At 42.4% G+C, this 17,557-nt stretch overlaps 4 protein-coding genes and 1 long non-coding RNA gene across 6 annotated transcripts; 3 read left to right on the top strand and 2 right to left on the bottom strand.

Moving 5' to 3' along the window:
• The first annotated feature begins 45 nt into the window (after nucleotides 1–45).
• Nucleotides 46–14,860, top strand: LOC146553965 (transcription factor 7-like 1-B). Of its 2 annotated transcripts, XM_085253590.1 has the most exons (4): nucleotides 46–336; nucleotides 1,276–1,457; nucleotides 9,227–9,383; nucleotides 9,519–14,860. In XM_085253590.1, exons 1-4 carry the CDS (start codon nucleotides 307–309, stop codon nucleotides 9,651–9,653), a joined length of 504 nt encoding a protein of 167 aa, XP_085109716.1. In that variant the 5' UTR covers nucleotides 46–306; the 3' UTR covers nucleotides 9,654–14,860. The 2 variants fall into 2 exon arrangements, 1 of the variants encoding a protein (XP_085109716.1); XR_014889407.1 differs by lacking the exons at nucleotides 46–336; nucleotides 1,276–1,457; nucleotides 9,519–14,860 and adding an exon at nucleotides 4,570–6,491 and having other exon boundaries at nucleotides 9,227–9,283.
• LOC146553967 (uncharacterized) lies at nucleotides 1,459–2,070 on the top strand. The gene is made up of 3 exons (XR_014889408.1): nucleotides 1,459–1,611; nucleotides 1,712–1,831; nucleotides 1,925–2,070. It is a non-coding gene; the product is annotated as an uncharacterized LOC146553967 (long non-coding RNA).
• On the bottom strand, nucleotides 4,169–8,081 carry LOC146553966 (serine/threonine-protein kinase pim-1-like). The gene is made up of 9 exons (XM_085253589.1): nucleotides 7,887–8,081; nucleotides 7,236–7,478; nucleotides 6,949–7,101; nucleotides 6,733–6,827; nucleotides 6,548–6,595; nucleotides 6,226–6,444; nucleotides 5,005–5,185; nucleotides 4,748–4,918; nucleotides 4,169–4,658 (listed from the first exon to the last, which is right to left on the bottom strand). Exons 1-9 carry the CDS (start codon nucleotides 7,945–7,947, stop codon nucleotides 4,567–4,569), a joined length of 1,263 nt encoding a protein of 420 aa, XP_085109715.1. The 5' UTR covers nucleotides 7,948–8,081; the 3' UTR covers nucleotides 4,169–4,566.
• Nucleotides 10,361–16,267, bottom strand: LOC146553963 (leukocyte elastase inhibitor-like; the record flags this gene model as incomplete). Its single annotated transcript, XM_085253588.1, has 7 exons — nucleotides 10,361–10,699; nucleotides 10,827–11,007; nucleotides 11,079–11,168; nucleotides 11,314–11,391; nucleotides 11,772–11,914; nucleotides 13,796–13,913; nucleotides 16,253–16,267. Coding segments are annotated over 7 exons (852 nt in total), but the record flags the coding sequence as incomplete, so codon positions are not given.
• LOC146553964 (uncharacterized) lies at nucleotides 14,279–15,972 on the top strand. Its single transcript, XM_085255024.1, has 3 exons — nucleotides 14,279–14,305; nucleotides 14,901–15,406; nucleotides 15,831–15,972. Exons 1-3 carry the CDS (start codon nucleotides 14,279–14,281, stop codon nucleotides 15,928–15,930), a joined length of 633 nt encoding a protein of 210 aa, XP_085111150.1. The 3' UTR covers nucleotides 15,931–15,972.
• Nucleotides 16,268–17,557: the final 1,290 nt, after the last annotated feature.

Raw genomic sequence — 17,557 nt, 5'->3', positions numbered from 1 at the left:
CCAGAGCAATCAGCACCAGATCGAGTCGAGTGGCTCTCAGCCAATTAAATTACGCTGTTTGATCACATGACACCGTTAGCCAGCAGTGTGTCTCCTAAAAGAGAGCTGTTTAAAGGTGAGTGATTAAGTTTTTCTCCTAAATAGAGATCATTACAGAACGCCTAGTCCTACTTAAAATCCCATTTATTATTATTTTTTTTTTTTATCATCTACTCGAACTAAGGAAAACGTTTGACTAACTCAAAGACAATTTCCACGCCTCCCCTGCCTGACTGCAGAGGCAGTTTTGAATTTAGGAGCGCCAAGATGGCAGCGGCAAACCCTGGCGGCTCTCCGGTGAGTATATATATATATTTTTTTTATCTTCAAGTTTGTCTTTTGAAACCTTAATTTTATTTAAATCCGTTGCTCACGTATAAAGTACACAGACGGGGTCTTTGCTCAACTCGTCTGAGGCGTGTCTCACTAAGCGCTACATGCTAGCATCCTGCTAACCGAGCTACCCTTTACATGCTGTGCTTTAGAAAATAGGATACTCGTTAAAAAAAATACTCCGCAGATATTGATAGATAGACGAACACTGCAAATATAATGTTGGAAACGAGAACGGCCTTTAGTGAAGGGGTAAAATACACCATGAATAAAGCCATAGAGTGAATGGCTGCCATGGTTGCAGAACAGCCTGATTTAATGACAAGAATGGGGAAGAGTGAGGTGAAGTGAACCACAGCCACAAAACACGGTCAGACAAGGCGGCAAAAGGGCAGTGATCTGTCCGTCAGTATGAAGTTGGTGTCTGCTTTGGTGAACAAAAACTCCAGACTGGTAGCAGGAAGATGGGAGACTCGTGTTTCACTGGAATAGTGGTGAATTAAAACATCCTTTGTTGGGGACATTTCGGTGTAAATGCATCCATACAGGCAAGACAGAGGCAGACCAGACAGTGAAGAAAACAAGGCAAACATTAGAAATATAAAAACGGAAATATAGGATGAGTCGGGGATGAGTTCCTGCCCCAAGTGGAGGAGTTCAAGTATCTCGGGGTCTTGTTCGCGAGTGATGGGAGAAGGGAGCCGGAGATCGACAGACGGATTGGGGCTGCAGCTGCAGTAATGCGGACGCTGCACCGGTCCGTCGTGGTGAAGAGGGAGCTGAGTGTAAAAGCGAAGCTCTCAATTTACCGGTCGATCTACGTCCCTACCCTCACCTATGGCCTTTACATGACTAACGTCCCCTCTTCTCCCTACCTCACATTAGCCCCCATCTTTCTTCCAGGTGGAAAAGACCCGTCACCTTCTGGGAGTGGCGGCTCCCGTGGGAACAGCTCCCACCACCAAGTCCCTGAGTGAGTCTCTGTCCCCCAGCGTGAGCTCCAGCACTCTGTCCACATCCACCTCCGTCTCCTCGCAGATCTCCAGCACCACCTTTGAAAGCGTGAGAAGGAGCTGGCCACCAAGGTGAGAAAAACGTGGGCTTAGTGGGCGTTCTTGTTGCTGCCTTCTTCCTTCTCTGCTCGGTCTTGTTCCTGTTGTGTTGTAGTGCCTGCGCCTTCTGACACACACCTTCAATACTGAATACAACCAGCTGGTGAACAGCATCAGTGACTGCAAGGTGAGAAATAATACAAAGAAATTAAAAAATAGCCTTTCTGTGTCACATCAGGGAGTTCCTATATTGACGTCTACCTCATCCTGCTGTTGTTTCACTTCAGCTTTCTCTCATCTCACCGATCGGACGTGATCCATCCGTGACGAGGTTCAGCAGTGCCACCCTCACCCCTTCCTCTACCTGCCCCTCTCTCGGACTCCCGCTGTGGCTCCATGGGCCAGAAGTAAACATATTTTTAGGAACATTGACCTCGATCTGCAAACGGTTATTGACAGGTTATCCATTTGATTCTAACTTGGTGTGATTTGTGTTAAAGGACCCCTGAGAACAGCTCACGTGCCTCCAGTCCCTCCTGCTCAGACTGTGAAAACTTCCCGATGGTTCCCACTCTGGAGACCTCCTACCTTGCGCGGGCTGCAAAGAACGAGTTCCTGAACTTGGTGCCTGATATTGAAGAAATGCGACCAGGGTGAGTAATGCCATATTAACCCAAATACTGTCACTATGACATGTGTCTCACAGACCAAATGTAAGTCGACACTCATGTTCTCTAGTTCAAGCAGAAATGATGTGGATCGATTCAAATTCCTGAGCCTGGATGATTTCAGCTGGAAACAAACCAACTCTGCTTCTTCCTCAGATAATTCAATTCAATTTTATTTATATAGCGCCAAATCACAACAAAAGTCGCCTCAAGGCGCTTCATAGATACAGAGAAAAACCCAACAATCATATGACCCCCTATGAGCAAGCACTTTGGCGACAGTGGGAAGGAAAAACTCCCTTTTAACAGGAAGAAACCTCCAGCAGAACCAGGCTCAGGGAGGGGCGGGACCATCTTCTGCGACCGGTTGGGGTGAGAGAAGGAAGACAGGATAAAGACATGCTGTGGAAGAGAGACAGAGGTTAATAACAGATATGATTCAATGCAGAGAGGTCTATTAATACATAGTGAGTGACTGGAAAGGAAAAACTCAATGCATCATGGGAATCCCCGGCAGCCTACGTCTATTGCAGCATAACTAAGGGAGGATTCAGGGTCACCTGGTCCAGCCCTAACTATATGCTTTAGCAAAAAGGAAAGTTTTAAGCCTAATCTTAAAAGTAGAGATAGTGTCTGTCTCCTGAATCCAAACTGGAAGCTGGTTCCACAGAAGAGGGGCCTGAAAACTGAAGGCTCTCCCTCCCATTCTACTTTTAAATACTCTATGAACAACAAGTAGGCCTGCAGAGCGAGAGCGAAGTGCTCTAATAGGGTGATATGGTACTACAAGGTCATTAAGATAAGATGGGGCCTGATTATTTAAGACCTTGTATGTGAGGAGCAGGATTTTGAATTCAATTCTGGATTTAACAGGAGAAATCTGCTCTCTCTTTCTAGTCCCTGTCAGGACTCTTGCTGCAGCATTTTGGATTAGCTGAAGGCTTTTCAGTGAGTTTTTTGGACATCCTGATAATAATGAATTACAGTCGTCCAGCCTGGAAGTAATAAATGGTAAATGCCCTGTATTTATATAGCGCTTTACTAGTCCCTAAGGACCCCAAAGCGCTTTACATATCCAGTCATCCACCCATTCACACACACATTCACACAATAAATGCATGAACTAGTTTTTCAGTGTCACTCTGAGACAGGATATTTCTAATTTTAGAGATGTTGCGCAAATGGAAGAACGCAGTCTTACATATTTGTTTAATATGTGCGTTGAAGGACATGTCCTGGTCAAAAATGACTCCAAGGTTCCTCACAGCGTTACTGGAGGCCAAGGTAATGCCATCCAGAGTAAGAATCTGGTTAGATACCATATTTCTAAACTTTTCAGGGCCGAGTACAATAACCTCAGTTTGATCTGAATTAAGAAGCAGAAAGTTAGCGGCCATCCAGGTCTTTAAGTCTTTAAGACATTCCTGCAGTTTAACTAATTGGTGTGTGTTATCTGGCTTCATGGACAGATAGAGCTGGGTGTCATCTGCATAGCAGTGAAAATTTATGCTATGTCTTCTAATGATACTGCCTAGGGGAAACATGTATAATGTAAACAGAATTGGCCCTAGCACTGAACCCTGTGGAACTCCATAATTAACCTCAGTGTGTGAAGAGGACTCTCCATTTACATGCACAAATTGGAGTCTATTAGATAGATATGTCACAAACCAAACTGTACACTGGTAAACTGTTACAATAAAAAAGACCGTAATTTTCTTTACTCTTCTTTATTTATGTAACTTTAGTTTTCACTGGCAATTTAGTGTTAGGTTAGGACAAAAAACAAATTAGGAAGGTTAAAGACAGAACATTACTAGATTGTGGTTTTAATTAAAATGTAGCCTTTGACAATGCTGAACACATGAGAAGCTACTTTAAGGCATATCACCCAATTTGTAATATTGCTAAACATTTCTTAAGGCAGACAAGTTATGCTGGCTGGGTCAGTGTCATTTTTGTTGTAATTGATGTCTGGTTTGTTCTGTTCCCTAGTGATGGGTAGGGATGGGTACCAGTATCCGGTGTTCTTACATAATCCTTGAAATAGTAATAACACAGTATCCTCAGCAAAGATGAATTAAACAAGTTTTATTTTAATGGAAGTTTACTTCAAGTCTTCAGATTTTTACTGTCTTTTATTTGATTACTTTAAAGTATATGATTACATTAGAGTAATTAAATAAAGACAGTTTTGATGGAGCTCCTGAGCCAGCCCAAGCTCTCTATGAAGACGAGGAAAAACTCCCCTGGGGGGGCCAGACTGACGGGAAGAAACCTCGGGAAAGCCCATTCAAAGAGAGATCCCCTTTCCTGGGATGGCTGGGGGGGGTTACAGGAATTCCAAAACACTGAAATTTAAAGTGGGCCAATTAAAAAAAATTATTTCCTGAAAAAAAGAAAGGTAATTCATACATCACACATAAATGATAACGTCTGAATTGTGTGTGTTTGTGTGTGTGTGTGTGATAGGCTTATCTCAGCCAAGTGTGATGTTGTAGCTCCTCCAGCGTCGGCCGCGTCTCCGGGACTTTGGTTAAACACGCGTCCAAGAAATCCCGGCAGTCTGGAAAGAAAGGAAAGAGAAAAAACATGAAGATGATAGTTCCAGTGGTCCAAGCCATCAGTCAGTCTTGAAGTGTGACGTTTTCTTACTTTTGGACAGATGTCTTTTGAATTTCAGGCGCTTTTTGAGGAAGCTCGTGGTGTTAAAGTCCCCGGCATGAAGCGCTTCGTACAGAACCACTCCCATTTGCCATACCGTGGTGGGTCCACACCTGTAGCAACTGCGCCCGTACCACTCGGGAGGGGAGTAAATTTCTGTACCTAATAAACAGACACAATTGCAATTTCTTCTAAAACAAAAGGCGAAAATTGTGACATCTGTGAAGAGCAAGAGCAGAATATGTTACCATAGAAGACGCGGTACTGCGACTGCTCCTTAACAAAGCAGCTCAGTCCAAAGTCGATGATACGAACACGCGGTACATCTGAGCCGGTCTCAATTAGAATGTTCTCACTCTTGATGTCCCGGTGAAAGATGTGTTTATCCTCCAGGTGCTTCGCAGCATCAACCAGCTGCTTCAGAATGACCTGGAAATAGAGCAGGGCGATATGACCAAAAATATTTATCACGATATACATTTGAAAAGTTGCGATAACGATATAACTGACGATATAACTGACGATATAACTGACGATATAACTGACACTAGACAAAATACTTTACAACTCCACAACTTTATTAGTGCAAAAAACCCCATAAATGTATTTTCACTTAAACAAGCAGCTGTTTTTTTTATGTGCATTAAAGTTATATAAAAATGTAACAGTGCAAATGCAAATTCCTCGCTGACAGTTTAACCAAAAGGCATTTCCAGTGGAAATTGGCCGACATATCCTCAGCATAACCATGTAAAATATCCACAAAGCTTAAAAAGAGGTTATACACACACAATACGGTAATATCACGTTGAGGTGCAGTACGTATCACTCCGCGAGGCGCCTGCCTACGATAGCCGTAATGCTCCGACAATCCATCGAGCGGTGCGGCTTTGTAGCTTAGCAAAGTCGCCGTGTACATAAAATCGTTTTGAGGTCAGTAAACACAACCAGAATTCATACATAAGGCACACGGGATTATAAGGGGCACTGTCGAGTTTCAGAAAAATCAAAGGATTGATTTTAAGTGTGCCGTATTTTCCAAACAACACGGTAATAACGACGGCCCGCTAGCATGCGCTACCAAAAATCGTGCTTTGTTGTGTATCTGACGGACGAAAGCTAAACCAGTTCCACACCACTAAAGTTGCAGCATTTTTACAAACCAGTTCTGGTTCATCCGTTTCATTCAACGATCCACTTTTGCTCTTCTCTTTCTGCGTCACCGCCATCTGCGTATGTAAACATAGGCACTGCGCATGCGCGTTTTACCTATTCTAGCGCGATATTTCATTTTCCTATCGTTGCCCAAAATTACACCGGTATTACCGTGAATGGTATGATATAGCCCAGCCCTACCTGGAAACGATGAAAAAGACAATAATCAATCAATGGGTTAATGTTTCTCTAATACTCTGTGCTTTGATTGAATGATGTACAGTCTAAGACTCTTCTAAGGCAAGTCAACTTGCCTTGGCCTTGTCCTCTGGCAAAAATCCTCCATTTTCTTCTATGTATTTATCCAGGTCCACAGCGGGGACAGGTCTCTCCATCACCAGGATCAGCTCTCTGCCAAAGTCAAACCACTCCAACAGAGACACTGGGGCTGATGTTTCCACTGATCCATCTGCTTCAGCTGCAAGCTTCAGCATGATGGCAACTTCCACTGACACATTCTTCCCGTTATCATCCTGAAATATTTCAACAAAGTGGATGATGAGGCACAGACGTTCCACAGGTGAACGCTGCATGCAATCCACTAATGTAAAAACAATTCAAGTCTTGCACATTTACCTTCACTTTGCAGTACACTTTCCCCTTTGGGATGTGTTTGATGGCCACCTAAAAGACACAGGGCATTGATGAGCATTTCCTCAGTATGACATCATTAAAGGTGTAAAACAGCATACATCTCAGCTTACGATATTATCCCTTATCTGCATTACTGCCTGTCTTACTACCACCATCTGAACACTTACTGGTAAATGATCCTTTATGCGGTAGCCAGCAAACACTGCTCCGCACCCTCCTTCTCCAAGCCGGTGCTCCTCCACGTATCTCGCTTGGAAGTCACCTAAACAGACAAACACAAATTGGGTTTTACTACAGCTGTCACACAAATTACTCTCTGCTGTACCCTAAATGTTCATTTTGCTCTTCACCTGAATATAAAAGCTAAGCTGCTTGCTACTTACGTTTCTGTTCAGCCACTGACTTTTTGGCAACGGTTTTGGTTTTGTCCTGGTCCACGTTCTTTTTCTTAGGTGGGTCCCTGGTGTCTCCCGCAGCTTTCCTTTTGCCAGCCTTTTTGTTTTTACTGCAGCTCTCTGAAATCTCTATGCTGCAGTCTGCAGATGTGGAAAACACCAAAAGCACGTCAGCTTATTAGATAATAGACACAAATATCTCCCAAACACTAATATCTTCAAACTAGCAACCAGATGTACACTTAATCTACCCCTCACTCAACTAATTAGCCTACCTTTACCAGTGTCCAACCAGGAAGATGCCTGCCCCTTGTCACCGCTCACATGCTCAAGAAGTTTACGCTTTTTTGCTGTATTGGTTGTCCCCGCTTCATCTTGTTGGACCTTTCGCTTGACTCCCCCGACCACATGAGCATCTGAGCTGGTGGAAGGACCAGCCTGCTCAGTGACCCTCCTTCTTTTTATGGGGGTCGTTTTTTCAGGACTGGCCTTTCTTTTAGCCATCCTGCTCTTACAATCTATAAACAACAACAACACATTAGTGAAAAAGAGCGCTCGACATCAGGACTAGAAGGATTTTGATGTCATTGAATTTTAAATTAGTATTGCTTACAATATAATAACAAGTTTATCCTTTTGATAAAAAATACACCAACACGAGTCCATACTAGGTCTACTAAGTCTAGATACTGATGACACTTGTTGCTCTGTTTTCACTGCTCAGTCCAAGAATAAACTTGTCACATTATTTTACCAAAAGACAAAGTGCCCCAGTAACCTTTCTTTGATTAGACATGTTGCACTCAGGTTAGTTTCAATCAAAACCAGGATTTAAATCCTCTAAAAATGAATCATTTTATACACAGAGCCTCAACATTGTTAGAAATGTACATTCTGTTATTTAGGGGATTTTATTTTTTACTTACTTTGATCTCCTGGATCTTTCTTATCTGCCTCAGTCGTAACTTTTCTTGTTTCCTTTTTCATCTTAATTTTTAAAATAGAAAATGTCACCTTAATGAGTGAATAGTCCTTCAAATGTCTGGATGCTTGACTTTTCTAACTAAGCTGTATAAGTCAGTTCTGTAAGTGAGCTTTAAAAGTAAACTCCGGAGTCTATGGCAACACAACATTAGAACCTTGCCTTTTAGTGACATCACTAAAAGGCAAGTAGTTTAAAGAAAAACACTCTGGCATTTCATATAATTCAGTAATTTCACATTAAACTTTCTTTCATTATCCTTTCATTATTTGTTTAAAGACTTGATGTGTGGATGCTACTATGAAGACTTCTAGTTGAGCAAACACTAATAAACACTGACTAGTTTATCTGAGATAAAATATAACACTTTTTTATTAAGTCAGTGTTAACTCTGTTTTTTTCTGTTAGGATCATTCAATAGTATCAGAAGAGAAAAGAAAAGTATGTTTTGTTTTGTTTTTTTTCTTCAAGATCTGTTCACATGTACTTAGCAAGAGTGAGTACACAGCGTTAAAAAATGGTACTTAGTGTAGTGAGGAAGGCGAAAAGCAAAGAGAGCATATGAAGGTAATATTGAAGAAGGCGCAGTTTTGAAGTGGTGAAAGGCAAAGGCATGAGTGCAAGCGTAATAAAAGGTAATAGGAGAGATGTCGAGCAGGCGGAGGACTTGGCTGGAGCAGGAAAAGGCAAAAGGGGAAACGCGAGTGCACGTCTGAAACTTCTTCACTGTCAGTGAATCCTAATTCTTAAGACTAACTAAGAAGAATAAATCTATGTATGAATGTCGTTTTGAGCACATCTCCTCTTTCTACTGATCAATTCTTCCACCTAGTGGATAGATGATAGTATTGCAGCTTGTCTCGTCACCTGTTGTGTGTTTTGTGTGCTCCAGAACCTGCGTCCTGTTGGAGTACTGTACGTAAAACACACAAACACTGGAGTGAACACAGCTGCTGAACATCTCTATATTCATAACTTCTTCCTGTTATCTCATATCTGTCTCCCTTCATCTGTGTAGGAACGGTGTACAGATGTATGAGTATGTCACTCCTGCTCCTCCACCTAACACCTCCACTCCAAAGTAAGTTTGCTCTGCTGCTTTGGTTCACTGATCTGCAAGTATCTGTCATTTGTTTGCAGATGTCTGCAGGAATTATTGTAATGATCCATTAATGGTGCCTGATTTCATTCAGTTTTACAGCTTGTCTCGTGTTTTTGAACTGCTTCCCTCACAGTTGTACACAGTGCTAACCTGTGCTCTTACTCTGTGTTTTATTCCTGAAGAAAAAGAAAGTGCCCAGCCCAGCAGGATGAAGATGGGCCATACGTCAAGAAGCCACCAAATGCCTTCATGCTCTATCTCAAAGAGCAGAGGCCAAAGGTCATTGCTGAACTCAACATCCCTGGAAGTGCAGCCGTAAATGCAGTGGTGGGACAGAGAGTAAGTGTGTAACTCTGCATACATTTATGCATCTGTTAATGTTGTCTGCTCATGTTTTTGCATGTGTCCCAGCTGTCCTGTAGTTATGTGTAGTAGCAGTGCTCACAGTGTGTTCTTATGATCTTCTGTCCACAGTGGAAGTCGCTTTCAAACGACCAGAAAGCCAGATATTTCAAGCAGGCTGAAACAGAAAGACAGAATCATGCCAAAGAGCATCCAGCCTGGTCGACCAAAGAAAACTATGTATGTCCAACAATAATTTCATTATAGACGATTGGACTGATTTCAATTGAATTAAACTGTTACTCCTGTTATTTCAACATCTGTCTTTGTGTAAATAAATAAAAAAATAAACAAAAGATGCTTCTGTCATAAGTTACAGCAGGATGAAACAACCTTCATGTAGTTCTTGTTTTTAACACTGCAAACCTTCTTTAGTTCTTTTGTTTCCTTTCATATTCAGCACACATCTGTCAGTGTCCACTAACTGTCAGGGAAAAGCCAGATAAAAACACTGTGGGGTCTTTTGGGACACGTGCTCGTTGGGTTTACTCATAGATATCAGAAATGATCTGTTCTGTATTCAAAGGATACACGAAGGACGTTTGTATTAAATGCAATATAGCGACTGATCATATGCTGCTTTCTTTGGGGGCTTTTCACCACCATGTTACACAAATCCAGTTTCTAACTGAAAAGAAAATCCTTCACCATTTTCTAATCAAATTCCCTGGTTTCCCATGTCAGAGATGTCATGGCTGAAAGGATCATCGCATATTGAGCTCAAAGCTAAACTCTTGTGTAGGGCCTCTTTCCATGTTGTACCATTCATTTTAAAAAGTCCTGGTAACAAGAGACAGAGGTGACTTGATGTATTACAGTTACTTCCCAATTTACAGAAATGATGTGACTTCTGACATTTTCCTAGCAGGAAATGTGCTACTGTGGGACACTGAAAGAATAAACAGCAAGGCACGTTTTGTTTTAATAACTTTTCTTTACTTCATTTGTATGAACTAGGTTTACCTTACAAAATCTTATACTGTATATAATGTTTTATGTTTAATTCATGTCAATGTCAGCTCGTGTTTACTCGGGTGAGCAGTACCGGCCCACAAAGAGAATGCTCTTGGTGGGTTTATGTCGGATGAAGAAGATGAAGGGATGGTCGGCAACAAACTCAGCGGGAATCGTTATAGAGCGGACTTCCATGTCAACCCCAGTGGCAGCAGCAGCCTCAGTTCCTTCTTCATTTACATCCACGAAAGCCTTGTGGACAACTTTGGACACTATCAGGTCATTTGCTGGAGACATTCCTAGTAGATGAAGAGCCCAGAAATCAGTTGTGTTTTATTCTTTACCAGATGATGTTTTGCAGTTTTTGTGCTCTCAATATAACTGTATAATTGATTCAGTGTGTCTCATTGGTGCAATATTTCTCACCAGAGAAGTCTCTCTTGTAGATGTCAAAAGCGTTCTCCATTCCCATGTTGGTCAGGATTTTCTCCAAGTCATACTTCTCCTCCATCTTAAATCGAGGGAGCTTGACATCAACCTCGTTGGGGCTCATCATGTCTGGGCGAGTCCAGTCCACAAAGTTCTGATAGGTCAGCTCCTTCTCCAGCTGTGTGGATACAGTGTCACTAGCTTGTCTGATTGAAACTGGACATTAAAGTACTGGTAAGTGCATCTTACCTTTTCCAAGCCTGTGGTATCATCTTCTATGTCATTAGGCAGGAATATGAGCATGCTGAGGTCATTTCCTTTATACGGCATCTCAAGAATCTGTCCAGAAACATTGTTTTTATTTATTACTCCATCAAAGATGATCTGACTTCCTAATCTAGAAATTTAGGCTGATATTTGTAAAAGACAAGTTTTAGATCATGCTGGTGAAATCCTGTAATAAGCTGAAAGTGATGGATGTTACCTTGCAGTTGGCCTCAGGAATGGTTGCAAAAGGAAATTTACTTTTCTGCTGCATCATCTTCACCGGCTTAGTGTCGTTCTGAAAAATAGGGGAGACAAGAGAAATGTTTTTTGTGTTTAGTCTCAAAATGATCTCAAAAAGTTCTGTCATGGTTTTATTCCAGCCATTGAGTGGATTTGGATGTAGAGCACACGTCACAACACAACTTGTTCTTGTTAGCCGAAGTTTGTGATGTGCTGTTGTTTGAGATTTATTTGAGAACTTATTGGATATTACATGAATAATAAACTGCATTGCATAACTGCATAAAGTTGGAAAGTGATCGTCCTAAAAGCACGATTTTATCCCCTCAGAGCTCCAGGCTTTATGTTCTCATTCAGCAAAGTCCACAGCTCGTTTGTAGTATGACAGATCAAAGTATAACTGCACCATCCTATGCTGCCTTTCTGCACTGTTACCTTGTTCAGTCGAAACTGCGCATCAGCAGTCTTCTCCTCCTTAAACTGCGTGTTCCAGCTGCCCTTGAAGTAAATGGCATTCACGAGAACCAGCTTCGTCAGGCTACCCACTGCATCCTGGCTTAGCAAGTCCTTGATTTTATCTGGTAAAAAGAATTTATGAAAACTATTAACTATTACCAAAGATGCACTAGTTACTGTACAACATCTTCAGCTATAAAATCAGAAAACAGGGCAACAGCAAGATGGTTTTTATTTTAAAAAAAGGGGAAAAAGCTTTATGATCAGTATAACAGGGAACAAAAAACAAAAATTCAAGCGTAGGCTTGAAGCCACTGAGGTGGTTGTTAGCGGGGGTGACGCGATGCTTCTGGTATGCATGAATTAATTAAACAGTCCAATAACTCCAGCAGTACTTATCTTGTCCTTTTTGGTCTTTGTTCCAAACATTTTAAGATAAAAGCGCAGCGGTCACAAATGTTTTGCCTTCTTATGATTAACAACACACCTGACGCTGATTACGTGCGTCCACCTTAAATACCTTACATAAACCTACCATACAGAAACTTAAAAAGGTGGAATCCTCAGTGGTGCTTGGTGCCACACCCTCAGGGACTTTAATGTTATATAAAAACACTGACAGCTCAATATCTGCCTCAGTCACTCTCCCTGATCCAGCTGAGTCACCAATAGGAAAAATCTGCTTTTCACAGGAACTTGGTAACAGCAATAAGAGAATACGTAGTTTATTCCAAGAAGATATCGTCTCTCTCCCATATATAACATCTTATTGGAACCGATATGTTCCAGATATCAAGTGGAAGACAGTCTGGATGGTCCCCCATAAATATTTGATTGTAAATAAGGTGAAAGAAGTCTCATTTAAAATTCTACATAAATGTTATCCAGCCAGTCACTACATGGTCAAATGTTAAAGGGACATAAATACTAATTGTACTTTCTGTGGGGATCATCCAGAAACTGTGACGCATCTTTTTTGGTACTGTTCTTTTACACAGAGATTCTGGAAGGAATTTAGCAGGTTTGTTATTGTCCATATTTTAAGGGAGTTTTCTTTACGATGGGAAAATGTTTTATTCTGTTTGTTTAAGTTCCCCAAGAAGTATGAGAAATGTTTTTTATGATGAATTTGTTCATACTTTTAGCTACATTTTTTATCCATAAATGTAAGTTTACTAACAAAACACCATATTTCTGTCATTATTTTAAGGATGTGGAAATGTACATACAATCAATATCAGACTCCACCAACACAAAGGCTCTCAAAACAATACATGTATGTGTATTCTTATAATTGTTACCTTTTTCTTTTACTCTTGGCTTTTTGTGTTCATGTTCTGTTGTTTTGTATACTTCATCTGTTCGTATGTTGTATACTCATTGTTTGTTAAATAAAGTTTAAAAAAAAAAGAAAAAACTTAAAAAGGTTACCTCTAGCGGCAACATGAGGTATCAACCCAAAAATGGCTCCTACAAAAATAATGGGATTAAGATTGTCTCATTTCCAGCAGGTGGCACCACAGTCCTATAACCCTCATAGAAAGTCCTTGTATCCTATTATTATAGATGGTAGATTTATAAATGGCCTGTATTTGTATCGCGCTTTTATAAAAACAATGAATGAATTTCCTGCTGCACTTAAGATAATATAAAGATATAGAATCAATAGCAGCCAATCCTAAATGGGCCTGAAAAATAAAAATATGTTAAAGACACAAGTGATCAAAGTAGAAGTACCCATCACATAATATAATAAGAATAGAAGAATTGGCCTGCTATTTACAGCAACATACTGCTGTGATGGTTTTATTAATAGCATGAAACCAAACAGTAAAACCCAGAGATAGTGCTGCTTAATACTGAATAGAAATTAGACTGGAAGAACTGGAAACAGAAAATAATGTGGACGGTGGACAATCCGGTAATAATGTCTCAACTGAACACAACACAACTGATCCCCAAGGATTTACAGTGGAGATCATTTAAAGTTACATTATGCTTACCTTGTGTCTGCTTCTCCACCCAGCTGTTGATGTGGACCCTGGCCTCCTCTGCATTTCCTTTGAAGTCCACAGACTCGAGCTCAGCGTTGTAATGCTTTTTGGTGCCTTTTAAAAATTCCTGGAATTGTGAAAATAAGTCACTCGAAACAGATTCAACAAACTACGGAGACTTCAATCAAGTTCAGTCACTGTGTTAAAACATTTTCAGTCCTTTGGATGCAGTTGAAGCTTGAACTAACCAGTCAGCCTTTGTCTAATAAAAGATTAAAGCAAATAGCTTGTTGGATGCCAATTTAAGTAGCCAGCATAGAAAAATACACAGATTGTGGGTAAGCTGGTTTGTAACGTTTCGGTTCAGATGGCAGCAGTTTTTGCTGACAAATGTAAGTTTTAGTATTTCTAAGTATTAATAAATTACTGTTTTACTTCTTTATATATTTCTTTATACTATTTGCAAATATTTTAAAAGTTTAATCTGCTGTGATGACTGGAACACAAAGGAGAGAAATGGTGCCTTGTCTCTTGTTATGAACTGTAAATAGCTAAGTGCTTAGAGCAGCTGGTCCTAGCACACTTCAAATCCTGTCTCCCCCCCACCCTGGACCCCCACCAATTTGCATACCGCCAGAACAGGAGCACAGAGGATGCAGTCTCCATCGCACTGCACTCTGTCCTCTCACACCTGGACAACAACAACACCTACGCCAGAATGCTGTTTATAGACTTCAGTTCAGCATTCAATACAATCCACCCCTCACAACTCATCAGGAAACTGACAGACCTGGGCATCAGTTCCCTCATCTGCAAATGGTTACTGGACTTCCTGACCAACCGCCCCCAACATGTCCGGCTGGATAACCACTGCTCATCTACCATCACAATGAACACCGGTGTACCACAAGGCTGTGTGATGAGCCCTTTCCTCTACTCCCTCTTCACCCACGACTGCAGACCTGCTGATGGTTCCAACACCATCATTAAGTTTGCAGATGACACCACGGTGATTGGCCTCATCAGTGACAACGATGAGGCCGCCTACAGGGAGGAGGTGGATCGTCTGGCTGAGTGGTGCGACACAAACAACCTGCTGCTTAACACCGAGAAGACCAAGGAGCTCATCGTGGACTACAGGAGGAATGCTGACCCACATCCACCCATCCACATTAAGGGGACGGCTGTGGAGCGTGTGAGCAGCTTCAAGTTCCTGGGAGTCCACATCTCCGAGGATCTCACCTGGACGACCAACTGCTCCAAGCTGGTCAAGAAGGCTCACCAGCGCCTCTTCTTCTTGAGGACTCTGAGGAAGAACCACCTGTCCTCAGACATCCTGGTGAACTTCTATCGCTGCACCATCGAGAGCATCCTGACCAACTGTATAACAGTCTGGTACGGGAACTGCTCTGCCTCGGACCGGAAGGCGTTGCAGAGGGTCGTGAAAACTGCCCAGCGCATCGCCGGAGCACCACTTCCTGCCATAAAGGACATCTACAGGAAGCGGTGTCTGAAAAGGGCTGGGAAAATCATCAAAGACCCCAGTCACCCATCACATGGACTCTTCACCCTCCTGCCCTCTGGGAGGCGCCACAGGAGCCTCCGGACTAAGACCACCAGGTACCGGAACAGCTTCTTCCCCACAGCTGTCAGACTCCTGAACTCTGCCTCCTGACATCTGACCCACGTTAAACTCATGCACTGAACATACACACCCCCACAATGGACAACTGTACCCTCAAACACACAATAATAACATGGAGTGAACCACCACTCACAACCACTAGCACTTTATATAGCCCCTGTAGAAACTATCTACACCCTCACTTATCTTAACTGCACTACTGTATAGCTCTGTGTAAATAATCATTCTGTACATTCAATAATCTTTAATCCTACAACTGTTTACAACTTGCATAGTTGCCGGGGATTCCCATGATGCATTGAGTTTTTCCTTTCCAGTCACCTTTCTCACTCACTATGCATTAATAGACCTCTCTGCATTGAATCATATCTGTTATTAACCTCTGTCTCTCTTCCACAGCATGTCTTTATCCTGTTTTCCTTCTCTCACCCCAACTGGTCGCAGCAGATGGTCCCGCCCCTCCCTGAGCCTGGTTCTGCTGGAGGTTTCTTCCTGTTAAAGGGGAGTTTTTACTTCCCACTGTCGCCAAAGTGCTTGCTCATAGGGGGTCATATGATTGTTGGGTTTTTCTCTGTATCTATGAAGCGCCTTGAGGTGACTTTTGTTGTGATTTGGCGCTATATAAATAAAATTGAATTGAATTGAATTATCTGAAGAAGAAGCAGAGTTGGTTTGTTTCCAGCTGAAATCATCCAGGCTCAGGAATTTGAATCGATCCACATCATTTCTGCTTGAACTAGAGAACATGAGTGTCGACTTACATTTGGTCTGTGAGACACATGTCATAGTGACAGTATTTGGGTTAATATGGCATTACTCACCCTGGTCGCATTTCTTCAATATCAGGCACCAAGTTCAGGAACTCGTTCTTTTGCAGCCCGCGCAAGGTAGGAGGTCTCCAGAGTGGGAACCATCGGGAAGTTTTCACAGTCTGAGCAGGAGGGACTGGAGGCACGTGAGCTGTTCTCAGGGGTCCTTTAACACAAATCACACCAAGTTAGAATCAAATAGATAACCTGTCAATAACCGTTTGCAGATCGAGGTCAATGTTCCTAAAAATATGTTTACTTCTGGCCCATGGAGCCACAGCGCGAGTCCGAGAGAGAGGGGCAGGTAGAGGAAGGGGTGAGGGTGGCACTGCTGAAGCTCGTCACGGATGGATCACATCCGATCGGTGAGATGAGAGAAAGCTGAAGTGAAACAACAGCAGGATGAGGTAGACGTCAATATAGGAACTCCCTGATGTGACACAGAAAGGCTATTTTTTAATTTCTTTGTATTATTTCTCACCTTGCAGTCACTGATGCTGTTCACCAGCATCAGTGACTGTATTGAAGGTGTGTGTCAGAAGGCGCAGGCACTACAACACAACAGGAACAAGACCGATCAGCTCCGAGCAGAGAAGGAAGAAGGCAGCAACAAGAACGCCCACTAAGCCCACGTTTTTCTCACCTTGGTGGCCAGCTCCTTCTCACGCTTTCAAAGGTGGTGCTGGAGATCTGCGAGGAGGCGGAGGTGGATGTGGACAGAGTGCCGGAGCTCACGCTGGGGGACAGAGACTCACTCAGGGACTTGGTGGTGGGAGCTGTTCCCACGGGAGCCGCCTCTCCCAGAAGGTGACGGGTCTTTTCCACCTGGACGAAAGATGGGGGCGAATGTGAGGTGGAGAGAAGAGGGGACGTTAGTCATGTAAAGTCTGTACTCTAAGAAAAAACTTTTTAGAATAGCACTTTGGTCTTTGAGCTGAAAAGTCATTTTTCCCTCAATGATATTAAACAGATTTATTTCTTTATGAATCTTTTAAGGCCCCACCTCCTGCAGCTGCTCCATCTTCTCCAGCTTCCACTGGTGCTCTAGGATGAGGCTATCTCCTCTGGGCCTCCAGCCGGCCAGGTTCTCCTCTCCACGCACATAAGCCACTGATGTGTCCAGGACCTTCCTCCTCCTCCTCTGCATCCCTGCTCAGGACATGAGCCCTCATTAGGATGAAGCTCTCCACAGAATTATGATAAAACAGCTGCCGTTCTTTAAACATGTTTCATGGCCGCTCACCTGGGCTTCCAGTGTCAGACATCTTACACAAGCTCAGCTCGTAGATCCCAGTCACTCGGTTGTTATAATGAAGC

Source organism: Mchenga conophoros, linkage group LG18, assembly GCF_057382185.1.
Source record: "Mchenga conophoros isolate Kocher_MC1m ecotype Shallow Benthic linkage group LG18, M_conophoros_male_GT1.1, whole genome shotgun sequence".
Taxonomy (NCBI): Eukaryota; Metazoa; Chordata; class Actinopteri; order Cichliformes; family Cichlidae; genus Mchenga; species Mchenga conophoros.
This window is presented reverse-complemented; position numbering and strand designations above follow the sequence as displayed.